Raw genomic sequence first — 18,682 nt, 5'->3', positions numbered from 1 at the left:
AAAACTTTACAGAAGTTATAGTAGGTACCAAACATAGAAATTAATCTATCCTATTTTACAATCATAATGTGTTGAATGAATTAGTAAAAAACAAACAAACAAACAAAAAACTTACTCGAGTAAACTATTGTTGTAGCCAGCAAGTTTCCACCACTGTTTGAAACACTGACACAACACTCTCTTTGGCCCCCTCCTCCTCCAATAGCAAGGAGGGAGACATGTAGAAAAGCAAACTACTCAAACTCACAAGGGCAAAGGACGTCAAATCCAGTTTGAGCTTGAACTTGAAGATAAATGCTATCAATAATGTTCTTTGTGATTATTGGTTTGCAAATACTGGAATTTGGGAAGATAAACATATAGTTTTGGTGGTGATCTTTTCTGGACAGAATTCTGACATTGCAGTGACATGAATATTACAATGAGGACATAACCCAGGTAATATATTGATATTCATTTGGATACCTACAGAATCACTTGGCCTACCTTTTTCAATTGTTATTTGAGAATGATTTTTTTTAAACTATGGTGAATTGAGTCAATCACCTAAACTACTATAGGTCTGATGTTTATTCAGATAGTATAGATAAGATATGTTGTGTATTTTTGAGGGGCGCCAGCCCCTCCTAAACACAGGTTTAATGTTAATTAAAGTTCAATGTTTCTTTTGTAAACGCCATTGACAATGAAGGGAAATGTAGTCATAATGTGCCTCATTACGTCATATTGTCTCTTTATTGTTGGCGTTTAATGTTTGTGTTTGCCCCGTTTGTTTAACATCACCATTACATCACCTAATCAACATGAGTTAGGCTATAGACTTTAATATATTCACTTCACACGGGTGTGATTTATTATCATTATTCAAGATCATGTCAGATTATTGCATGAACACAAGGAAACCTTGAACATTTTAACAGACGTTGAACGCTGACAGAAGAACGATGGTGAAAGTATAGGCTACGTGTAATTTCTCTTGGCATTCCCATTTGGGCTTTGCAGTATGAAATGTAGGTAGGCAGGTGCTGGGAGCCAGAAGGAGTAAAAAAGGCAATTATTAAAAACAAAACAAGTTACAACGTGCAAATGCCAAATACTAAAAAAGAATATATTTATAATAAGAATATATAATAATAATTATATATTATGTAATAAGAAAATATAATAAGAATAATAGGAATAATAAAGTACCCAACAAAATGGAGAAAGTTATATTAGGCTGTTTTTTTTGTACAATACCAAAAAGCTCATTCCATCGCAAAGGCTTTCCGCAGTACCTGTGGAAAGCCGTTTACTATTACCGTTCAGTGCTCAGATCCGACTAGAGCCCGCCTACTGTAGTTGGTACTAGTTTACACCTATGGTTTACACACACACAAACTGTTTCCGTATCTACTCGACACCGGATCTACAAACTGCAAAGCGCATTGATCCCAGTTTGGGCGAGATTAACGCGAGTAACCATTTTCTCGACTTTGACAGCTCCAAGCCCTACCCACTCATCGTTCTAATGTGTGTGTGTGTGTGTGTGTGTGTGTGTGTGTGTCTGCTGCCGACCGTTAACCCTCCACGCGCGCGATCAGCTCGAGGATAACCTCGTCTTTTTAAATAGAAAATGCAGCGGAGCTTCCATCGAAAACTCGTCGTCGTCCAGCAATAAAGATCCACGCGTTGTCCGTCCATGGGAGTTAGCCTTTTTTTCCTTCAATAATCACACTAGTCTTCAAAAATTCCGCCTAAAACGAAAAAGCGATCCACCCCCACTTTTGGGTTTCCAATACTCGTAAGTAACGGCGTCGTTAGCTTGTTGTGGCTAACGGTGGTTAGCGTATAGTTAGCGTGTTCGTAATGTAATGCACAGTTTAGAAATCATGTTTCAAGGTGGCAAACCAGACGACAAACCTTAACTTTAGAATATGGCTATGGTGGCTTCCAAATATAGGCCAACCGATCAACATCGTTGTTGTTTGGCTAGCTATTTGGCTATATTATGTTTCACTGCTTAACATACTCCTACTAGATTCTAAATTAGTTGGCAATGCATGACATTATGTCAACAGTGCTTCTATATTGTATGAGACTGGGGCAGGCAGCAATCTGTTTGGACTCCTGATCCTCCTGATCCTCCTTGATACAAAAGTTTTAATACTGAAGAAAGCAGCTTTCCAGATCTTTTTGTATATTGTTATATGCTCACAGTCACAGACAGTTGTTCTTCACGTGGCACATTGGCACTATATTAATATTGATTTAATGATTATCTATTCAAATAGACAGGGGCTAAGATGTATAGGGCAGGTATCAAGCATTGACATTTCTTTTCTAGTAAATGAACAACCAAATAGGAAATCTAATTGATCAATGTTCCATACCATATAATATATATTCTAGGAAGTGCTTGGGATACAGACAGTAGGCTACAAATGACTAAAACCTGTGACACTACTGTAACTGTTTGGGTGTTATATGTTCTGACATTATGGGTGTGATTGATTGAATACTTTATTGTACTTACTGTACACAGGGGGAAGTACAGTTCAATACAAGGTCTGCTAAGAGGATTTAAACACAAGAAAGCCTCTTGCTTGTTTCCATTGGGGTCCTTATGTAGGCCTATTCAATTCATTGAAACAATTAATGACAGAAATATATACTTTGTCTAGTTTCAAATTGCAACAACCTATAAGTGCACTTTGTGGTTTTAAAGGAGAGCAGGGATTTACACTCTGTTAAGACTCCTTTGTTACTCTCCAGGTGACCTGTCAGATGTCTGCCAGGCCACCATGTGAAATGTGCCACAGAAAACGTTCTACAAGCTCTTTTTCACAAAGAAGAAAGTTGTTGACTTTTCTATTTTTTTCGGTCTTTTGTTAATTATTGATAAATTAATTGATAAAAATGTGATGTTTTTAACAAATCATGTCCCCTATTGGTTAAAAACGGGGTGCATGATTAAAGGACGATTCCATTATAGGACAGATGGCAACCCGGCCTAGATGACAGTCGTGGATGGAGTATACAGATGAAGTGTGAAGTCATAAGTGTAATGGCATGTGCATTCATTCAGAGCTATGCCAATTTAAAAAGCAATCCCATCCCATCCTGCTATACTTCAGTAGGGGTTGCACCACCTCACACTAAGTTCAAACTAGCCTAGTTACAGTTTAAATGTCTTTTAGTAATGCATAAGTCTTTACTTAAAAGCCATTTAACATGCAGCCCGCCAGAACCGTAGAAAACGGTGTTAAATCGTTTAGCCAAATCGGTGCAATGAATGTCATTTCTGGTTAAAACAAGGTTTTTCAACGGCCGATAGCAGGCGCTGTGATACTCGTCATCAGGTCTTTTCTGCACAGAGCGAGAGAACAACTGGTCAAGACACTACACACAGCATTTTGTCATTGTAACATGTGGTTACGGATATTTGGCTCCTCAAAATAAGTGTTACACGCATTAATGCTGGCGGCAAGACAGTGTAAGCTATAATTAGGCTATTAGGCTTAACTTAGTGTGAGGTGGTGCAACTGGCTTCTGTTTACTAAACCTATTTAAATCTTTCTTGGAATACTGAAGAATGTTTGTTTGATATTGCATCTCACACATCTTAATTGTATGGAAATCCTCTGTCCCTGTGTGTTCCTGTCTGCAGGTGTACAACAACTACCCTGAGGGCCTAGGGGCGGCTCTCTACCGAGAGCCGTTTGACTTCAATGCCGAGCCACCGTGGGATCCTAGCTGATACTGGGGGAGCTCCATCATAGGACTCGTCCATGTGAGTAGTTGGGGTCTGGTGGCAGGTGAAAGCTTAATTTATAATAGTATGATGGTGTTCTGCAAGTTCTTTGCAAGCAACACTGAATATACATTGCTGAAGTGTGTGTGTGTGTGTGTGTGTGTGTGTGTGTGTGTGTGTGTGTGTGTGTGTGTGTGTGTGTGTGTGTGTGTGTGTGTGTGTGTGTGTGTGTGTGTGTGTGTGTGTGTGTGTGTGTGTGTGTGTGTGTGTTGCAAGTGTACATTATGCATGTTAAATTAATAACTGAATATAAGATAGATATCTAAACATAAGTACTGCAATTCTTTAATTCATGATGATGCATGTTAGATCTATTTTTGGCAGTAAAAGTACAATGGATACTTTTTGTATCCATGTCCTGACTTTGATCCAGCAATAGGCAGTGAAGGCAATGTCAGTAATAGCCTATATATAGATAGATTCACTTTGTGTAATTTGAAATACATTGCAAATAAGGTTCCTGGTGGAGTGTTATGCCTTATTAATGTGTAATAATAACTAGGCAATTAAATTCCATTCAACCCCAGCTCCCATGTTAAGAGGCAAGTTCTATGAGCAGAATTGTTAAGTCATTTTCCAAATTACATAAAACCCCTTGGTTGGTTATAAAAACCGACGTAAGTTTGAACCTTGTCCTGGTTTGAGTAACCTATGGTTCGAGAGTGTGCTTAATTTAAACCTGCAGATTTCCGCAATTAATATGTTAGTATTAGTGCAGCTGCTGGGCAAATTCGGAGTTGTTTCTACTTGTTGTCACAGCACTGTCTCTGTGACCTCATTATCCAATATCCAGTGATTTTGCCCCAGCTGTGGCCCTTTTGATCAAAGCAGTATCCTTTCCTTCCTTTGTCACCAGACAGTAGTCTGCCATTCACCAGGCTCTCTAGGCAATCCATCTATCTACACACATTGTATCACCAGTGAGCCTCACAAAATAATGCAGTTTTTCATATGTGGTCCCCCCCCCCCATGCATTGTGTAACATTGTCCAAAGTGGAGATGTGGCTCCCTGCCACCAGTATTGTGAAGTGGTTAATGCCATCAAACGAACCTTTACGGGTCACCACCTCTTGGATTATTGCTGATCGTTGGGAGTAATTGATGGTAAAATAAACTAACCCCGTGCCCCAGAGTCTGTGTTTTCACAGTGGCTGCTGATTGTAGACTCCGGCATTATCAAATAGAAGCCAGTCCCCAACACTGAGCTCAGGCAACAGACACTGATCAACCACCTGATCCATGTCATCGCCAGACGGACCCCACAGACGGATGAATAGGCCTCTTCCACGAAACAGCCCTAATACGTGGCATCCATTTGAAGCTCTGATTGGCTGCTCACTTACGATGGCTTGTGTCACATTTATAATCACTGAATGTGATTAGAGATGTTTGACATATACTATACTGTAGGTGGCTGCTGATGAAAAGGAAAACTGAACACCAGTGATTATGCATCGCCCCATTTGTTTTAGACATTTTGCCTCTATACTGTTGAGTATAATGTTAACTTGGCTTTTGTTCTTGTACAGTTTGTTGCAGAAGTCTAGGACCCCAGGGGCTCGAGTGGCAGCAAGAAAGACGACTTTGGACTAGCCATATTCTTTATGCCTGTTGGATTAGCAGAAAACTGTTGAGAAGATGAAAGGAATTGCTGATGAACCACAGTATTCCATTGGCCTCCTAGAGGGAGGCACTGCCCTCAGTGAAGTGATTGACAATCACATTTATGAACAAACCATGGTAATGAGCATTGCTAACACACTCACCCGTTGCCCTGGATATGCTCCTTAGATATTATGGATTTTTATCTTAATTGATCATTAATTGTATGCCATTTGTGTTTCTTCCCCAGGCTGAGAAGAAGGCATTCTTCGTAGCAGACCTGGGAGTCATAATGAGACAGCATGTTCGCTGGCGAACTCACATGGCCCAGATTCGGCCTTTCTATGCTGTCAGATGCAACAGCAGCCCAGCTGTTATTGAAGTTCTTGCGGCTCTTGGCACTGGATTTGTGTGTACTAACAAGGTATACCTATCTCAGCGTCGCTTACTCTTGTATCATCACGCTTCTTTACATTATGTTCAAATTTAGTTTTTTTAGTGCTCCAAAAACTACATCTTAACTGTTTAGCCAAAATCAAGACTGTGATAAACAGCACCACCTGATGTTCAGTATCAATAATTTGGGTTGTATTGTACAGCATTTATCTGTACCAACTCCTCAGTACTCCACATACATTGATTTAAAGTAGCATTTCTTTTGTGCTTTTATTATATTTTTCCATATTTCTTAGTCTGAACTGGAGTTGGTGCAGAGCCATGGTATTCCACTTGAAGATATTATCTACAGTGGAGTTTGCAAACAGCTCTCTCAGATTAAATATGCTGCTAAAAATGGTTTCGACCTCCTCGTGTGTGACAACGAAGCAGAACTACGCAAGATTTCTCGTTGCCATCCAAATGCCAAGTAGGTGCTCATTCATGTTGTTGGGGAGGGTAATCACATTCACAAGTTGTCAGCTATTTCAAGCAGAAATTTACTAGTGGTTATACATGAACATTTTGATCTGTCTTCTCTTTCTATCTTTTGACATTTAACCGCTTTCAACAAAAAAAACACATTTTCTCTGTTTCTTCTCCAGACTGCTGCTACAGGTTTCAACAGAAGCGTCCAACCATGCAGAGGAAACAAGCATGACATTTGGCTGTTCCCTGAAAGAATGCAGACGCATGCTAGAGAGTGCTATGGAGCTGGGTGTCCAGGTGGTGGGGGTCAGGTGAGGCCTGCTGCCTTCACTGGTGATAGATTTGACAGTGGCTTGTACCTTCAGGTAGAAGAAGAGAACCAGCATTAAGTCTTAACCTATTATGCAGACATTTGGTGCTTATTGGAGGAGCTACTTGGGCGATGCAACCAGCTACCGTCGCTTATGACTACATTTCTTTAAGTCAGAATCGCACCTAGATGGCATGATATCTGGTTAGCCTTAAGTAGCCCACTACCAGGTGCCGAGGGCCGTTCGTGACTGGGGGTCCAGTCGCTTTTCATGTTTGTGAATAACTTGGCACCAAATTACTTACTAGCGACCTTATTCTTTTTGATGCTTTATTTGTTTGGAAGCCTATATGGCAACTCACTCTCTTCTTAGAATAAAGTATAAACATTCTCTCTGCTCTGGTCTCAAGGTTCCATATCCCCAGCTCCTGTGAGGATGACCAGGCGTACGTCCATGCTGTCTCAGATGCCCGTTGTGTCTTTGACATGGGTGTAAGTGAGGTTTCGTTCGTTTAGTGCGCTAGTTTATTGCAATGCATTTCTACAGCTTGATATAGGGTTTACCCAAAATTGGAAATCCTTGAATATACGTCACATACTCTGAACCTTTCTCATTCTACACGTCATGCAATAATGTACATACAGAGTCACCAAGGTCACCCCAGAGACTTTATCACCACTCACAGTATCGCTCCCACCAAATTTAACAATCTTATTAACAAAATGTTTTCACACTCAGGAGGATATGGGCTTCTGTATGAGCATCCTGGATATTGGAGGTGGCTTCAGCAGGTCAGAAAAACAACTGAAACAGGTCAGTGTGTGTTTCAATTTGCTCCTTACATAACACTGAGTCAAGACCAGGCCAGCCTTGCTCAGTGAGGTGTAGCATGTTGGACGTCACAGATTAGCGCTCCAACAAAGCCTGACTGTTATTAAACTTGGTAATGTATTAGGTAATGTATTAGGCCTGCTCTCACTCAGTGGATTCCTTTGAGGTTTAGGCACGCAATAGAATGTGTGAGAAAGGTATGACATTTTTGTAGCCTACTTTTACAACCTTTATATGACAAGCACGTAGTAGTTCAACTCTTTTAACATTTGGTTCGGTATACTACTTTTCTTTTACTCTGTTCCAGATTAATAATGTGGTCATGTCTATGGTCGACCTGTACTTCCCTCTGTCCTCTGGTGTGTCCATTATTGCTGAGCCTGGCAGCTATTTTGTGTCTGCTGCATTCACTCTGGCTGTCAATATCATCTCCAAAGATGTGGTGTCACGAGATCGCCAGGACCAGGCACATGGTTAGTGGCAAGAAGTGGAATGATATTTCAAAAGTGCTTAAACCTAAGTGAAGAGTCCTTATTAAGTGATTAATATTGTCTGGAATAATCATACTACTCAAACTTGGTCTATTCACATTATTCTAACTAGAAGAAAGAGCTTGACTTCATAGAAAGGGGACTAGATTTCTTACTAAATCATAATTTCTTTCCATCAAATGTATTGTAGATGAACCATCTCTAAATGATGAGCCAGAGTTCCAGTACCACGTGAATGAGGGAGTGTATGGGTGTTTTGCCAGCAAGCTCACTGATACTGTGATTCCAGCACCATCTGTTCACAAGGTTGGTTGGTGTCCAAGCTTTTTCACTAGAATAGAATTTTGCCACTGTTCACATGTTTATTTGTGTTTTTAATTCCTTTATTGAGCCTAAATAAGTAATTTCTGTTTTTGTGTGTGCTACTACTAGAGCACAGCCCTGAATGGTCCAGTTTTCAGCAGCAGTCTGTGGGGTCCGTCTGGCGATGACATGGATCAGGTGGTTGATCAGTGTCTGTTGCCTGAGCTCAGTGTTGGGGACTGGCTTCTATTTGATAATGCCGGAGTCTACAATCAGGGTCAGCCCATCTCCATCATGCCATCGGACACACCTGCACCGCCTATCTATTACATAATTTCTTCTGGAGACTGGTATGGAAATGAGTGTTGATCTTGAAAATGTGAAATTGGTTAAAATGTGTGTGAATGATAGATTAGGGTTAGGGTTCTCAATGTTTTTGGCTGGGGAGCCCCGGAAATGCTTTGGCCATGTTTCGTGCCCCCCTCCCCAACCCCAATACAAATTGACCGGCTGCTACAATTACCTTAATAATAGAGAAGATGCATCATAAATTAATATGATGGCTCATGCCGTTGCCGATATGCGTTGCGCCGTTAAGGTTAGTGTAAGGGTTTGGGTTCGTGTCCTGCTGTGTGAAACACACACACATACTATCAAGACCGAAGCATTTGCAGCTGGCTGGTGTTATTAATTACCTGGCTTGGGCTGCGCAGCTCTTCATTATAGCGCTGGTTATCACAGCCTAATAAATACTAATGCTACACCCTGTGGATTTTACTTTGCCAAGCGTGGACAAATAATGGACAATGTGAGTTGGCTTCATGTCTTGTCTTGAGTTGAAACTGGATGCTGGATGCTGGATGTTTGAGGGAAAACAGACTGTTGAGGGACTGTTTGAGGGAAAACAGAGAGAGAGGGAGACTGAGCTGCTGCTGCTGCTCTCCCGTCTCGAGTCACGCAGCTCTATACAAACACTTTTTAATGCATCCCTCACCAACCTTAATCCAGTCTTTTTAATGCATCCCTCACCAACCTTAATCCGGTCGTTTTAATGCATCCATCACCAACCTTAATCCAGTCTTTTAAATGCATCCCTCACCAACCTTAATCCAGTCGTTTTAATGTCCAGCGAATAAAAAGAGTCTGCCGTTGTGGCAGCGGGACTTGAACTCTTAAAGCATGGATTGCAAGTCGGTCGACTAGACTACAGAGGCAGCTGGCTGAATTGAGATTTGTGTTTGTATTAGAAGGTAAATCTCCGCCCGTGCGTGTGGTGCTTTTCCCTGCCCTACTACTTTCGCCCTGCCCTAGTAGTAGCCGGCGGGGTAAAACGAGCACACCCTAGGATTCTTGGGGTGTGTGACTGGGAGGCGTCGCCGTTTACTCAAACCCACTGAAGGAACCATACTCGCTCGAGCGAGCGGAAGTTTAGCCTAGCCTAGTATGGTCATTATAATGCCTAATTTATTATTGTATTATCATTGATTTGATTGCATGACAGTGTATTGTAGAGTGGCTTTTTCTGGTGTGCGACACTGCCGCACAACTATGTACAAATTACCCTTTAAGACGGGTAAAGATAATTGAATCTGTATAAAATTGCAAGCCTTTTCTCACGCTGTTTGATTTCTTCTTCTAGGTTTGAGATGCAGGACACTGGCATCACCCAGGAGATCACGCTGAAGAAGTTCTCATTGGTCCCTTATTTTCTCAATTCCTGCCAATCAGAGGCTGCCCTCTCTGTCCCTGCGTAGTGATACCAATGCTTTAAACTTCTGTTTCTGGTTGCTGCTGCCAGTCTTCTGTATTCTCATGGGTTGAACTGTTGAATGGTGCCGGCTGAGCTTGTGTTGCTGGGACCAGGTTGAATTAGTAGTCCCCAATTAGATAGACTAGTCTGAATAGCCTGAGTAGGTAGATTGCAACAAAATGGACGACTCATAAAAGGTGGAATCATACTTTTGCTTTGGGTATCCCATGGCAGTTTACACATGCATACAGTGCACACACAGTTGATTTTAGTTGATTACATTTGAAACATGTATTATAACTATATCTGCATTACTGTTGCCAGTCTTGTCAAGTAAGATGTTCATCTCTGAGTGGAGCAAGTTATTTAAACAAATAACCGTTTTTGAAACATTTTTGAATGCTTCACTGGGGGAAAAAAATATTTATGTATATTTATGATTTTATTGGTTGTATAGATTTGTTGTGCGATAAGACTCTGCTAATGCTTTTATAATCAGCCAGTCTATTCAGTATTTTAAATGGATGCTTGCAGCATTGCTGCTGCACAGATGGAGGTGCATTTATTCATCCACTTGCTGCAGCAAATAGTCAATGTGATTAACAGATGGCAAGGCCATGATATGATCCTGGGTTATTTATCTGTTAATAGTGCAGTCTGATCTGGTAGGGAGGCTGTAGAAAGCACATGATTCAGTGTTCACCACTTAACTGGGGTTTCAGAGTGTTTTCTCTGCCAATAGTGGAGCGTGAATAGCAAATAAATCGTACTAATTATGATAGAACCATGAAAATTGGCTAGGTTCTCCTGGGCTTATTGATCAAATGAAAGAACAATATGGTCTCCTTTGTCTTTAAGCAGGGATCTGTACTAACCCTCTATAACAAATCTCTTTGCGGAAACTAACGGACTAAAAGCTCACATCATGTTGCGATGTGCTGTGAGCTGTCAAGTGAGCTGAAAAGTTAAAACACAGAAAATGCATTCACCCAAGCATATCCGTCCGTCATTTGTCCAATTACACTGTACTGCAACAAGCTTCACCTCCTAAGCACAACTATAGAATAGATGTAGGCTTCTTAATAATATTTACTCCATACACCTCACTTCACTAAGGAAAATAAACTTAAAGAAATAAAAATACAAAATAAGATTGCTTTAACTTTATTTTTTTAATTTATAAAGACTTAACATGAGGGAATGATAATGATATTAATCTCAATTATGGTCATATGAAATATCAAATGTATGTGATCATCTGGCGCGTGTATATAAAATCCTCCGTGTTGATCGGGAGTGACACACAGCATTGCAGCAAGGCCCCGATATTTGTATGTATCAGCATTTGTATTCACAAACAACTGGTGGTGTGAAGGCGAGTGGCGGGGCTATATAGAGCCATTCAGGCAAGCACAGGGTAGGGGTGGGGTGTTGGTTATGGGGAGCTATTACTGTCACTAAGTAGATGACAAGGTATTTGTCTAGGTTTAGTCATAGTTACTCCCGCCATTCCCCATTTCTTCACTGACATTGAGAACACTTGGGTGAGTCAGTGTACAGTTGCTCTGATTCCAGGGTCCCCCAGGGGGTGCATGGCCATGTGGATGTCCTGCACAGACAGATGTGCTGCACACAATGCTGAGAGTATTGTAAACAGTGGAGAACAGTGATGTATTCTGCTGGAAATTACCCCTAGCATTTTATCTGTAAAAAACGTATGTATGGTGAATGGCGATACTGATATGTCTCACTCTGCTAATGTAAGCTGATAAAATGGAGATAAATATTTTCACCCACTGTTTACACCCGTAACCTGTGATGCAACATTGAATACTTTATTAGTCAGAAATGTAAATGGCAAGTGGTACAGCAGTAAGACGAATAAAACTGGTTTCAATCCTGCATTTAAATTCGTTTATTCAATAATTCAATCGGTGATCAAAAACATTTCAATATAGAATATATTTTTAAAAAAAAGATTAATCGGCCGGCCGATAAATCTGTGTGGCTCCAATATAAAATCAGCGAAGTACAAGTCCACTCAAATTATAGAATAAGTAAATAATTTATTCATTTAATATGAATTTAATTTTGGGAGCGAGATTTTATGCCAATAGCCCAATCTGATCACCTGGTAGATCAAAAAGAGGCGGTTGCCCACCCGATTTAAATTGACCAACTACACACAACTGTATGAAAGAAATCAACTTCAAGAGGCTGATTTGATGGCCATCTAGTAAAATGTCTACCATCTTAGATTTTCATGTTAAAAACAATTGAGAAACAACCCTCTGGAGAACCACATCAAATGTCATGTTTATATCATCATTAGCAGCATGATTCCTCTCAAATTTTGATATGACTGTTACACTATAAGTGCCGAGTGCTGCTTTGTCTAGCGCCAAAAATACTGAAGGACAAGCATGAGATTGCTGTCTCTTCATAGCGAGACAAGATTATTATTTTTGACAGAAAGTGATTAAGAAAGCATAGAGGAAGTGTTGAGGTCAACGAAGCAACCTTTTCTTGAATGAGGAAGGCCTGCTTTTTGGACTTTTATATTATTAGCCTTACCTTCGCTCTGTTAATTTATATATATTGTACTGTGGTGAAAGACATTTACTCTTCAACAATTGTTGAAAAAGTGTTATTTACCGACTGTACAAGTCTGTACATGCAATGTGTGTACCATATCTGTGGATTTTGTCTCCCAATTCTTGTCCAAGGCATGACAAATGACAGGCAATGTTCTGTTATGAATCTGTAGCTGTGCTTGTTTGTGGAAGTATTAAACTCCTCATTGATTGTATTATGAATTCGTCTTTGTTTCATTATTCTAGATGCATTCTGGTATCAAATTAAATTCTACCATATATTCACATTGTCAGGTGGAACAAGTCTTGTGAGTTCATGTCTGCCTATATTACATACCTGATGTGCTAAACATAAGTCCTGGTTCTAAATCATTTTGAAATGCTGAATTGTAGCCAAAACAAACAGGATTTCAGATGGTTACATCACTCCCCTAGTACTAGGCTAATGGACATACTGTATAGTATATACCGGTACCTACATTCAACCAGTTCAGTCAGACAAATGCTTCTGTATTTAGGAGCATAGACAGACATACAGTTGAACATCACTTTCATAGAAAGAAAAGTAAGAAAAGGGTACCTGGCAATGGTACACATTTATTTTACATGCTGTATGTATTACAGTATTTGGTGATGCAGATTGAACAGCTGTACGGTCATATAAAATAAAAGGTTTGATAAAACTATCGTTGAAATTGATTGGCTGAAATTTGACGTTAAAGTAATTCTAGTAGTTGAGGTAATGTTGAGGAAATGTAAACTTAACCTTCGTCTCACTGTGAACAGTCCAGACCAGTTCTATATGCTTCTCTTTTATGCCCAAGCAGCCCAACTAGAACATTTAGTCCATTAACCAACCATGCTGCTGCCCTGAACACTGATAAAAATGTACTTTAAAGGGATTATTCTGCATTGGATTTCACAGTAATATTACAATGTTCAGCAGGTTGTAATTATTTTGTATCAAACTGAAGTTGAGCTTGCCTTACTGCTGACAGGTTGAATATAAAATGTAAAATAAGTCAGTTTTGATGTTTCAGTGTTTCAGATTAGATTAAAAAAAGTCCTGTACACTGATTTCACTTACAAAAATGCATTATTACTATAGGTATACATACAACCTTCACCATGCCTGATTCATTACTCTGAGTGACCGAGTCCGCCTCTGTTGGTGTGCAAAAATACTTTTTTTTCAGTGTTTCAGATTGACCACCACAATGGCGCATATGTTTGTATCATATCCTCATAGCCAACTAATTATGACCTATAGCTTCACAGTTGTCTGGCGTGTTTTTAAGTAGAGCAATCACTTGGGTCAGAAAGTCTTCGTTCAAGCCAAGTTTCACAGTGTGGAGCACACACGTTGCTGATGTCTCCAGAGTCACTAACACCCACTGTCCAATACGGTGTCCTCTTAGCTGCCAGGTGTCGGCGGGCATGTTTGGCCAGGTGATCGCTACGCATGAATCGGCTGAGGCACATAGGACAGGCAAAACGCTTCTCTCCAGTGTGGGTTCGATGGTGACGAGACAGCTCGTCAGAACGAGAAAATTGTCTTTCACAACCCTCCCACTTGCAACTAAAAGGTTTCTCACCTGTTTGGACAAAAGGGCAAAGCAGAATTACAATACAGGCAGAATTACATACAGTACAGGCAGGTCTCACATGTCACATTTACTTTGTTTTGTATTGGCTTTGCTTTTCCATTAAGCCAAAGTACCTGTTACCAAATACAAGACTGAGTAGGCATTTACGGACTCCGGAGAAAAGAAACATTTACCTTTGACTACATATAATATTTCATTTCTCACCTGTATGTGTTCTCATGTGGGCCTTGAGGTGGGAACTCTTGAAATAGGTCTTGCCACAATCCTCGCTTGGACAAATGTGACTACGTACACGTGAGACATCTGATTGGGATAGGCTGATTAGGTTGTTTCTTTTAACTGCAGAGGTAAACCCTGGTGCAGGAGCAATTGCTGGCAGCTTGGTGCCACCAGAAGGTGTCACTAGTGAGGGCTGGACAGAGTGAGTGGGGACAGTGGGCTGAGGGACCAGGAACATTACTGAGCCCTTTGCTATCCGAGTCCCCAAAAGGACCACCTGAGGACAAACTGCTGTTCGTGCTAATGTTGGACACGGTTGATGTTGTTGACACCAGCTAATATCCATAACTGGTTTGTGTAACATACTAGCGGATGTGGATGAAACAGGAAGCAACTTTTGCTGCTGACCAGCAGTTTTGGCCATGACAGGATTATGTACAATACTGTCGGTGAGCGCTGTTTTGGCCGGAGCAGGTGATAAAGAAAGTGTTTTGCAATACACAGGCAGAGGAGAGACCCTCGCAGTGACAGCTGGAATAGGAGAAACATGTCCAGGTTCACTGGATTTATCAATTGGGGATTGAAGATTCAACTTGGTCTGGCAGGCTTCAGCAGGGTTTGGCACAGTCACATTATAATGGGTCTGTGAGGGGGCCATATGACCAGACCGCATAACAACATTCTCCTCAGAGTCCGTACAAGTCAGCCTATCTCCAGAGTCTGAAGTAGTATTGAAGCCATTTGCCGTATATCTCTTTGTTCTTGAGATGGGCTTTATGCTACTGGAGTAGTGTTGGACATCTGAAGTGTGGCGGATCACACTGGTAGCCTGGTAACTTGACTGAATAGTGGTCACCTGTACCTGCAGATGTGTCTCTTCTATTGGCACTGAGCACTGTTGATTTCTAGATGGCACTGATTGCTGTGGTGTTCTTCCTGACATTGAGAGGGTAGCCTCAAAGTTGGTTGGACTACATGGCGGTGTCATACACTAAAATGAAATAGATATGAACATGAAAATGAGTATGATCACTTCATATATAAGTATAAAAAATTCTAACATACTGATTGCTGAAACACTTTGGACTACAGTGAGCTCAGCTGTCAAAAAATAAATGTCATTAATTTCAGTCAAACACAGTTCACACATGAAACAGATTTATTTAGAAGATAAATACGGGAGGCATACTTAGTTTAGACTACCGGTAGTCATTGGTTAGACATAAGGTTGGTGAGGGGTGCGTTAAAACGACCGGATTAAGGCTGGTGAGGGTGAGGGGTGCGTTAAAACGACCGGATTAAGGTTGGTGAGGGGTGCGTCAAGGGTTGGTAGAGGGTTAAGGTTAGGTTTAGGTGTGCTGCCCTGTGGGAGGTTATGGTTAGGGGGGGTTTGAGATAGGTTGTAGGACTAATGACTTGTCTAACCAAGTATACAGTATACACTACAGTATATGAGACTGTGTAAGTATTAGCGAATGAGACTGCAGGGAGTGATGATATTAGTAAACTTCAAGCCAGAGGAAATCTAGAATCAGTGCCTACAGGTGTGGTGTAGGTGGGGGTGGAGGTGATAAAATGCAAGAATAGTGAACAGCAGCGATGATTGTAGCCACAATGGTTGCAATCTAAATAGTGAAGCAGCAGCACGTTAGACTGAGACGAGAGACTGAGCAAGTGCAGCTTAAATAGATCTCATTTCATTACAGAGGGGATGTCAGGCCTCACTCTTGACATGGCAACTCAGACATGGCAGTGTTGCCATGTCTGCTTATTCTAATTAATATGCATTTGTCTGCAGACCCCCATCTGAAAATATTTTATGCCAGTGACCCGGCCCCATACATTTGTTAAAATGTATGGGGCCGTAACATTTTCTTCAAGATGTTGTTTTTAAATAGCAGACCTACAAGATCACAACGCATTGCGATGTCAAATAGCAGATAAAGATACAACTTATGGTTGCTTGTTTGTTGTTTCTCTCGCAAAACCTGTCAAACCACCTCAAAGGTTATTTATAGATTATTTACCATGGGCGAATGCATGAGCTCTGCAGAGCTTGGTGATAGAGAGTCATCCTCTGAGAGGTCAGATGAGGGAGTCAGGGGTCTGAACTTGAATCGTATGGTCTTCCAGTGATTATCTCCTGTACCCCATCGACCAGGCTCAACCTGGATGCTTCTGTGTAGCCCCTCAACGTTCATGGTGGTCCTACCTTCCTGTGTTGACCATAAAACACCGTCACTGAAATTATGTTTATGCCGTAATTTTACTATAAAATTAAAATAAATCATATGGAAGAATCACATATATATTTTGTATTATTATTGTACTGTGCGTCTTGTACTAAATAACTTGAATAGTTTGAATATATGTAAGATAACAATGTAATAGACAATTCTAGTATCCAGCATGCTAAATGTATACAGCCATAAATAAGGCAGCGCACTTATTTATACTGTAGGTTATGAATAAATACATAGATAAACTCTTTATTTATTTAGGCTCTTTATGCATTTATTTCGGCAATGCATTTTGATAGATAGCTTAGATAATAGATGATGAGATCCAAGGACCACAGTCCAATTAAAGCTATAAAGTGAATTAATTTTGAATATGTAGGAAACTGTTTTACTTACAATTCATATGCTTGCGTTGAACGGTGTAAAATAAATGTCGGCGACCGCAAACATGAGTAGCCTAGCCTTTAGTAGCCTATGTTTGTTCGTGTAGCTACCATGACTTGTCTTGGCGACTTTGCGTCTTGTTGGATTGGATCCTACACAGGATAGTATTGGAAAGATACTTGATTCAGTACAGTTCGTTTCAAATGAGGTGGAAACGATAGGCTTGTCTCATCGATTGTCCAATCGGGGGTAAAGGTGTGTTAAGCGCGGACCAATGGGAACAGAATGAGTGCGTGATCAGAAGCTGATCTGATCATGGAGACAGCATGGTACACAACGCATCAGCATGTGACAAGACAAATAATATCCTTCGATGAGGGTCAGTCTATGGTACAGGGTCGCACCCCCCCCCCAGGAACATCATCACAGAGTCGAGGACACACCATCCTCAATGATGACCATACAGGTTTTTGAATGTAGACTTTTGCACATATACAATTTGGCAATAAATGATTACTCGCAAAGACAAGGGGCAGTATATAAACTTATGGGGAAACAACAACAACGTGTACATTTCCATTTGCCTAAAAGTAAGATGGAGATTATGGAGTAGCCTATTAAATAGGGAGACACATAGACATATGTCCATGACTCCATGTGCAAATGTGACAAAACAATACTTAAGAGTCTCAGCAACAGCCCCCCAGACTCAACTGGACTAGTGCATGGTTTGTAATTGTAACACTAATATTAACTATTCATTTTATTGTCAAAGATTAGTTGTCTTAAATAAAGAGGATGTATAATAACTGAGCCTCTGTCTTGCACCACTTATTTTGGAACACCACCATTTTTTCCACCTTGGTGTGGTTCCTTTCTCTAATATTGTCAAATATTAGTTTGTGCCGGAATGGGAAGGGGATAGGCTTATTGCTTAGTGACCTTAACTCAGCCTGATGAGTGGTGACCTACTGTAAAACTCTAACATCTCCTCCAGTCTTAGCTCTGGTCCATTGGTCGATTCTGCCCTGCAGTAAGGCTATGGGACTATCAGTTTTAAATCTCAAATCGAAATCAGACCGGCCTCTCTTCTTTTGTGGAAATCTCACGAACGTTTGACCTACTCACTAATACAAAGACGTGTTGTGTCAATAGAAAGACTACTTTCCTTAGTGGACGCACTCTGAGCCCCCCACCACATGTATAAACAGTACTTTTTGGCCAAAAAGGGATTTTGTTTACACCGAAGAAAACAACAACTTTAGTTACTCCGCTGCGCCCTCTACCGATATTGCCCAGAGAACTGCCTCATAGAGAATATTTTTCCTCTGGTGAAAAAATATCCCTTTCTGGCCAAAAAGTACCGTTTATACGTGTGGTGGGGGGCTCAGAGTGCGTCCACTAAGGAAAGTAGTCTTTCTATTGACACAACACGTCTTTGTATTGGTGAGTAGGTCAAACGTTCGTGAGATTTCCACAAAAGAGGAGAGGCTGGTCGGATTTCGATTTGAGATTTAAAACTGATATTCCCATAGCCTTACTGCAGGGCAGAATCGAAGCAGTAGAAGGCTATGGACCAGAGCTACTCCAGTCTATAGAAATTCCAGTGGTAAAGAAAGATGTTGTCTTTCCATGTGGGATACCCGGGTTAGAATCCTGGGCCTGTGTGACTTATAGTTATAACAACACATTG

At 40.7% G+C, this 18,682-nt stretch overlaps 2 protein-coding genes across 3 annotated transcripts; one reads left to right on the top strand and one right to left on the bottom strand.

Moving 5' to 3' along the window:
- The first annotated feature begins 313 nt into the window (after positions 1-313).
- Positions 314-12,761, top strand: LOC308318809 (antizyme inhibitor 1-like). Of its 2 annotated transcripts, none has more exons than XM_080768454.1 (12): positions 314-438; positions 3,650-3,772; positions 5,323-5,533; positions 5,646-5,819; positions 6,088-6,260; positions 6,436-6,570; positions 6,980-7,061; positions 7,309-7,383; positions 7,709-7,874; positions 8,083-8,198; positions 8,325-8,545; positions 9,835-12,761. In XM_080768454.1, the coding sequence occupies exons 3-12, from the start codon at positions 5,432-5,434 to the stop codon at positions 9,947-9,949; spliced, it is 1,359 nt and encodes a 452-aa protein (XP_080624580.1). In that variant the 5' UTR covers positions 314-438; positions 3,650-3,772; positions 5,323-5,431; the 3' UTR covers positions 9,950-12,761. The 2 variants fall into 2 exon arrangements, with proteins under 2 accessions (XP_080624580.1, XP_080624579.1); XM_080768453.1 differs by lacking the exon at positions 314-438 and adding an exon at positions 1,553-1,783.
- On the bottom strand, positions 11,109-17,114 carry LOC308318808 (Krueppel-like factor 10). The gene is made up of 4 exons (XM_080768452.1): positions 17,002-17,114; positions 16,393-16,581; positions 14,351-15,356; positions 11,109-14,134 (listed from the first exon to the last, which is right to left on the bottom strand). The coding sequence occupies exons 2-4, from the start codon at positions 16,564-16,566 to the stop codon at positions 13,833-13,835; spliced, it is 1,482 nt and encodes a 493-aa protein (XP_080624578.1). The 5' UTR covers positions 16,567-16,581; positions 17,002-17,114; the 3' UTR covers positions 11,109-13,832.
- Between the last annotated feature and the right edge of the window lie 1,568 nt (positions 17,115-18,682).

Source organism: Protomyctophum bolini, assembly GCF_963924005.1.
Source record: "Protomyctophum bolini genome assembly, chromosome: 7".
NCBI classification, from domain to species: domain Eukaryota; kingdom Metazoa; phylum Chordata; class Actinopteri; order Myctophiformes; family Myctophidae; genus Protomyctophum; species Protomyctophum bolini.
The sequence above is the reverse complement of the archived record's forward strand: the minus strand, read 5'-3'. Positions and strand labels throughout refer to the sequence as shown.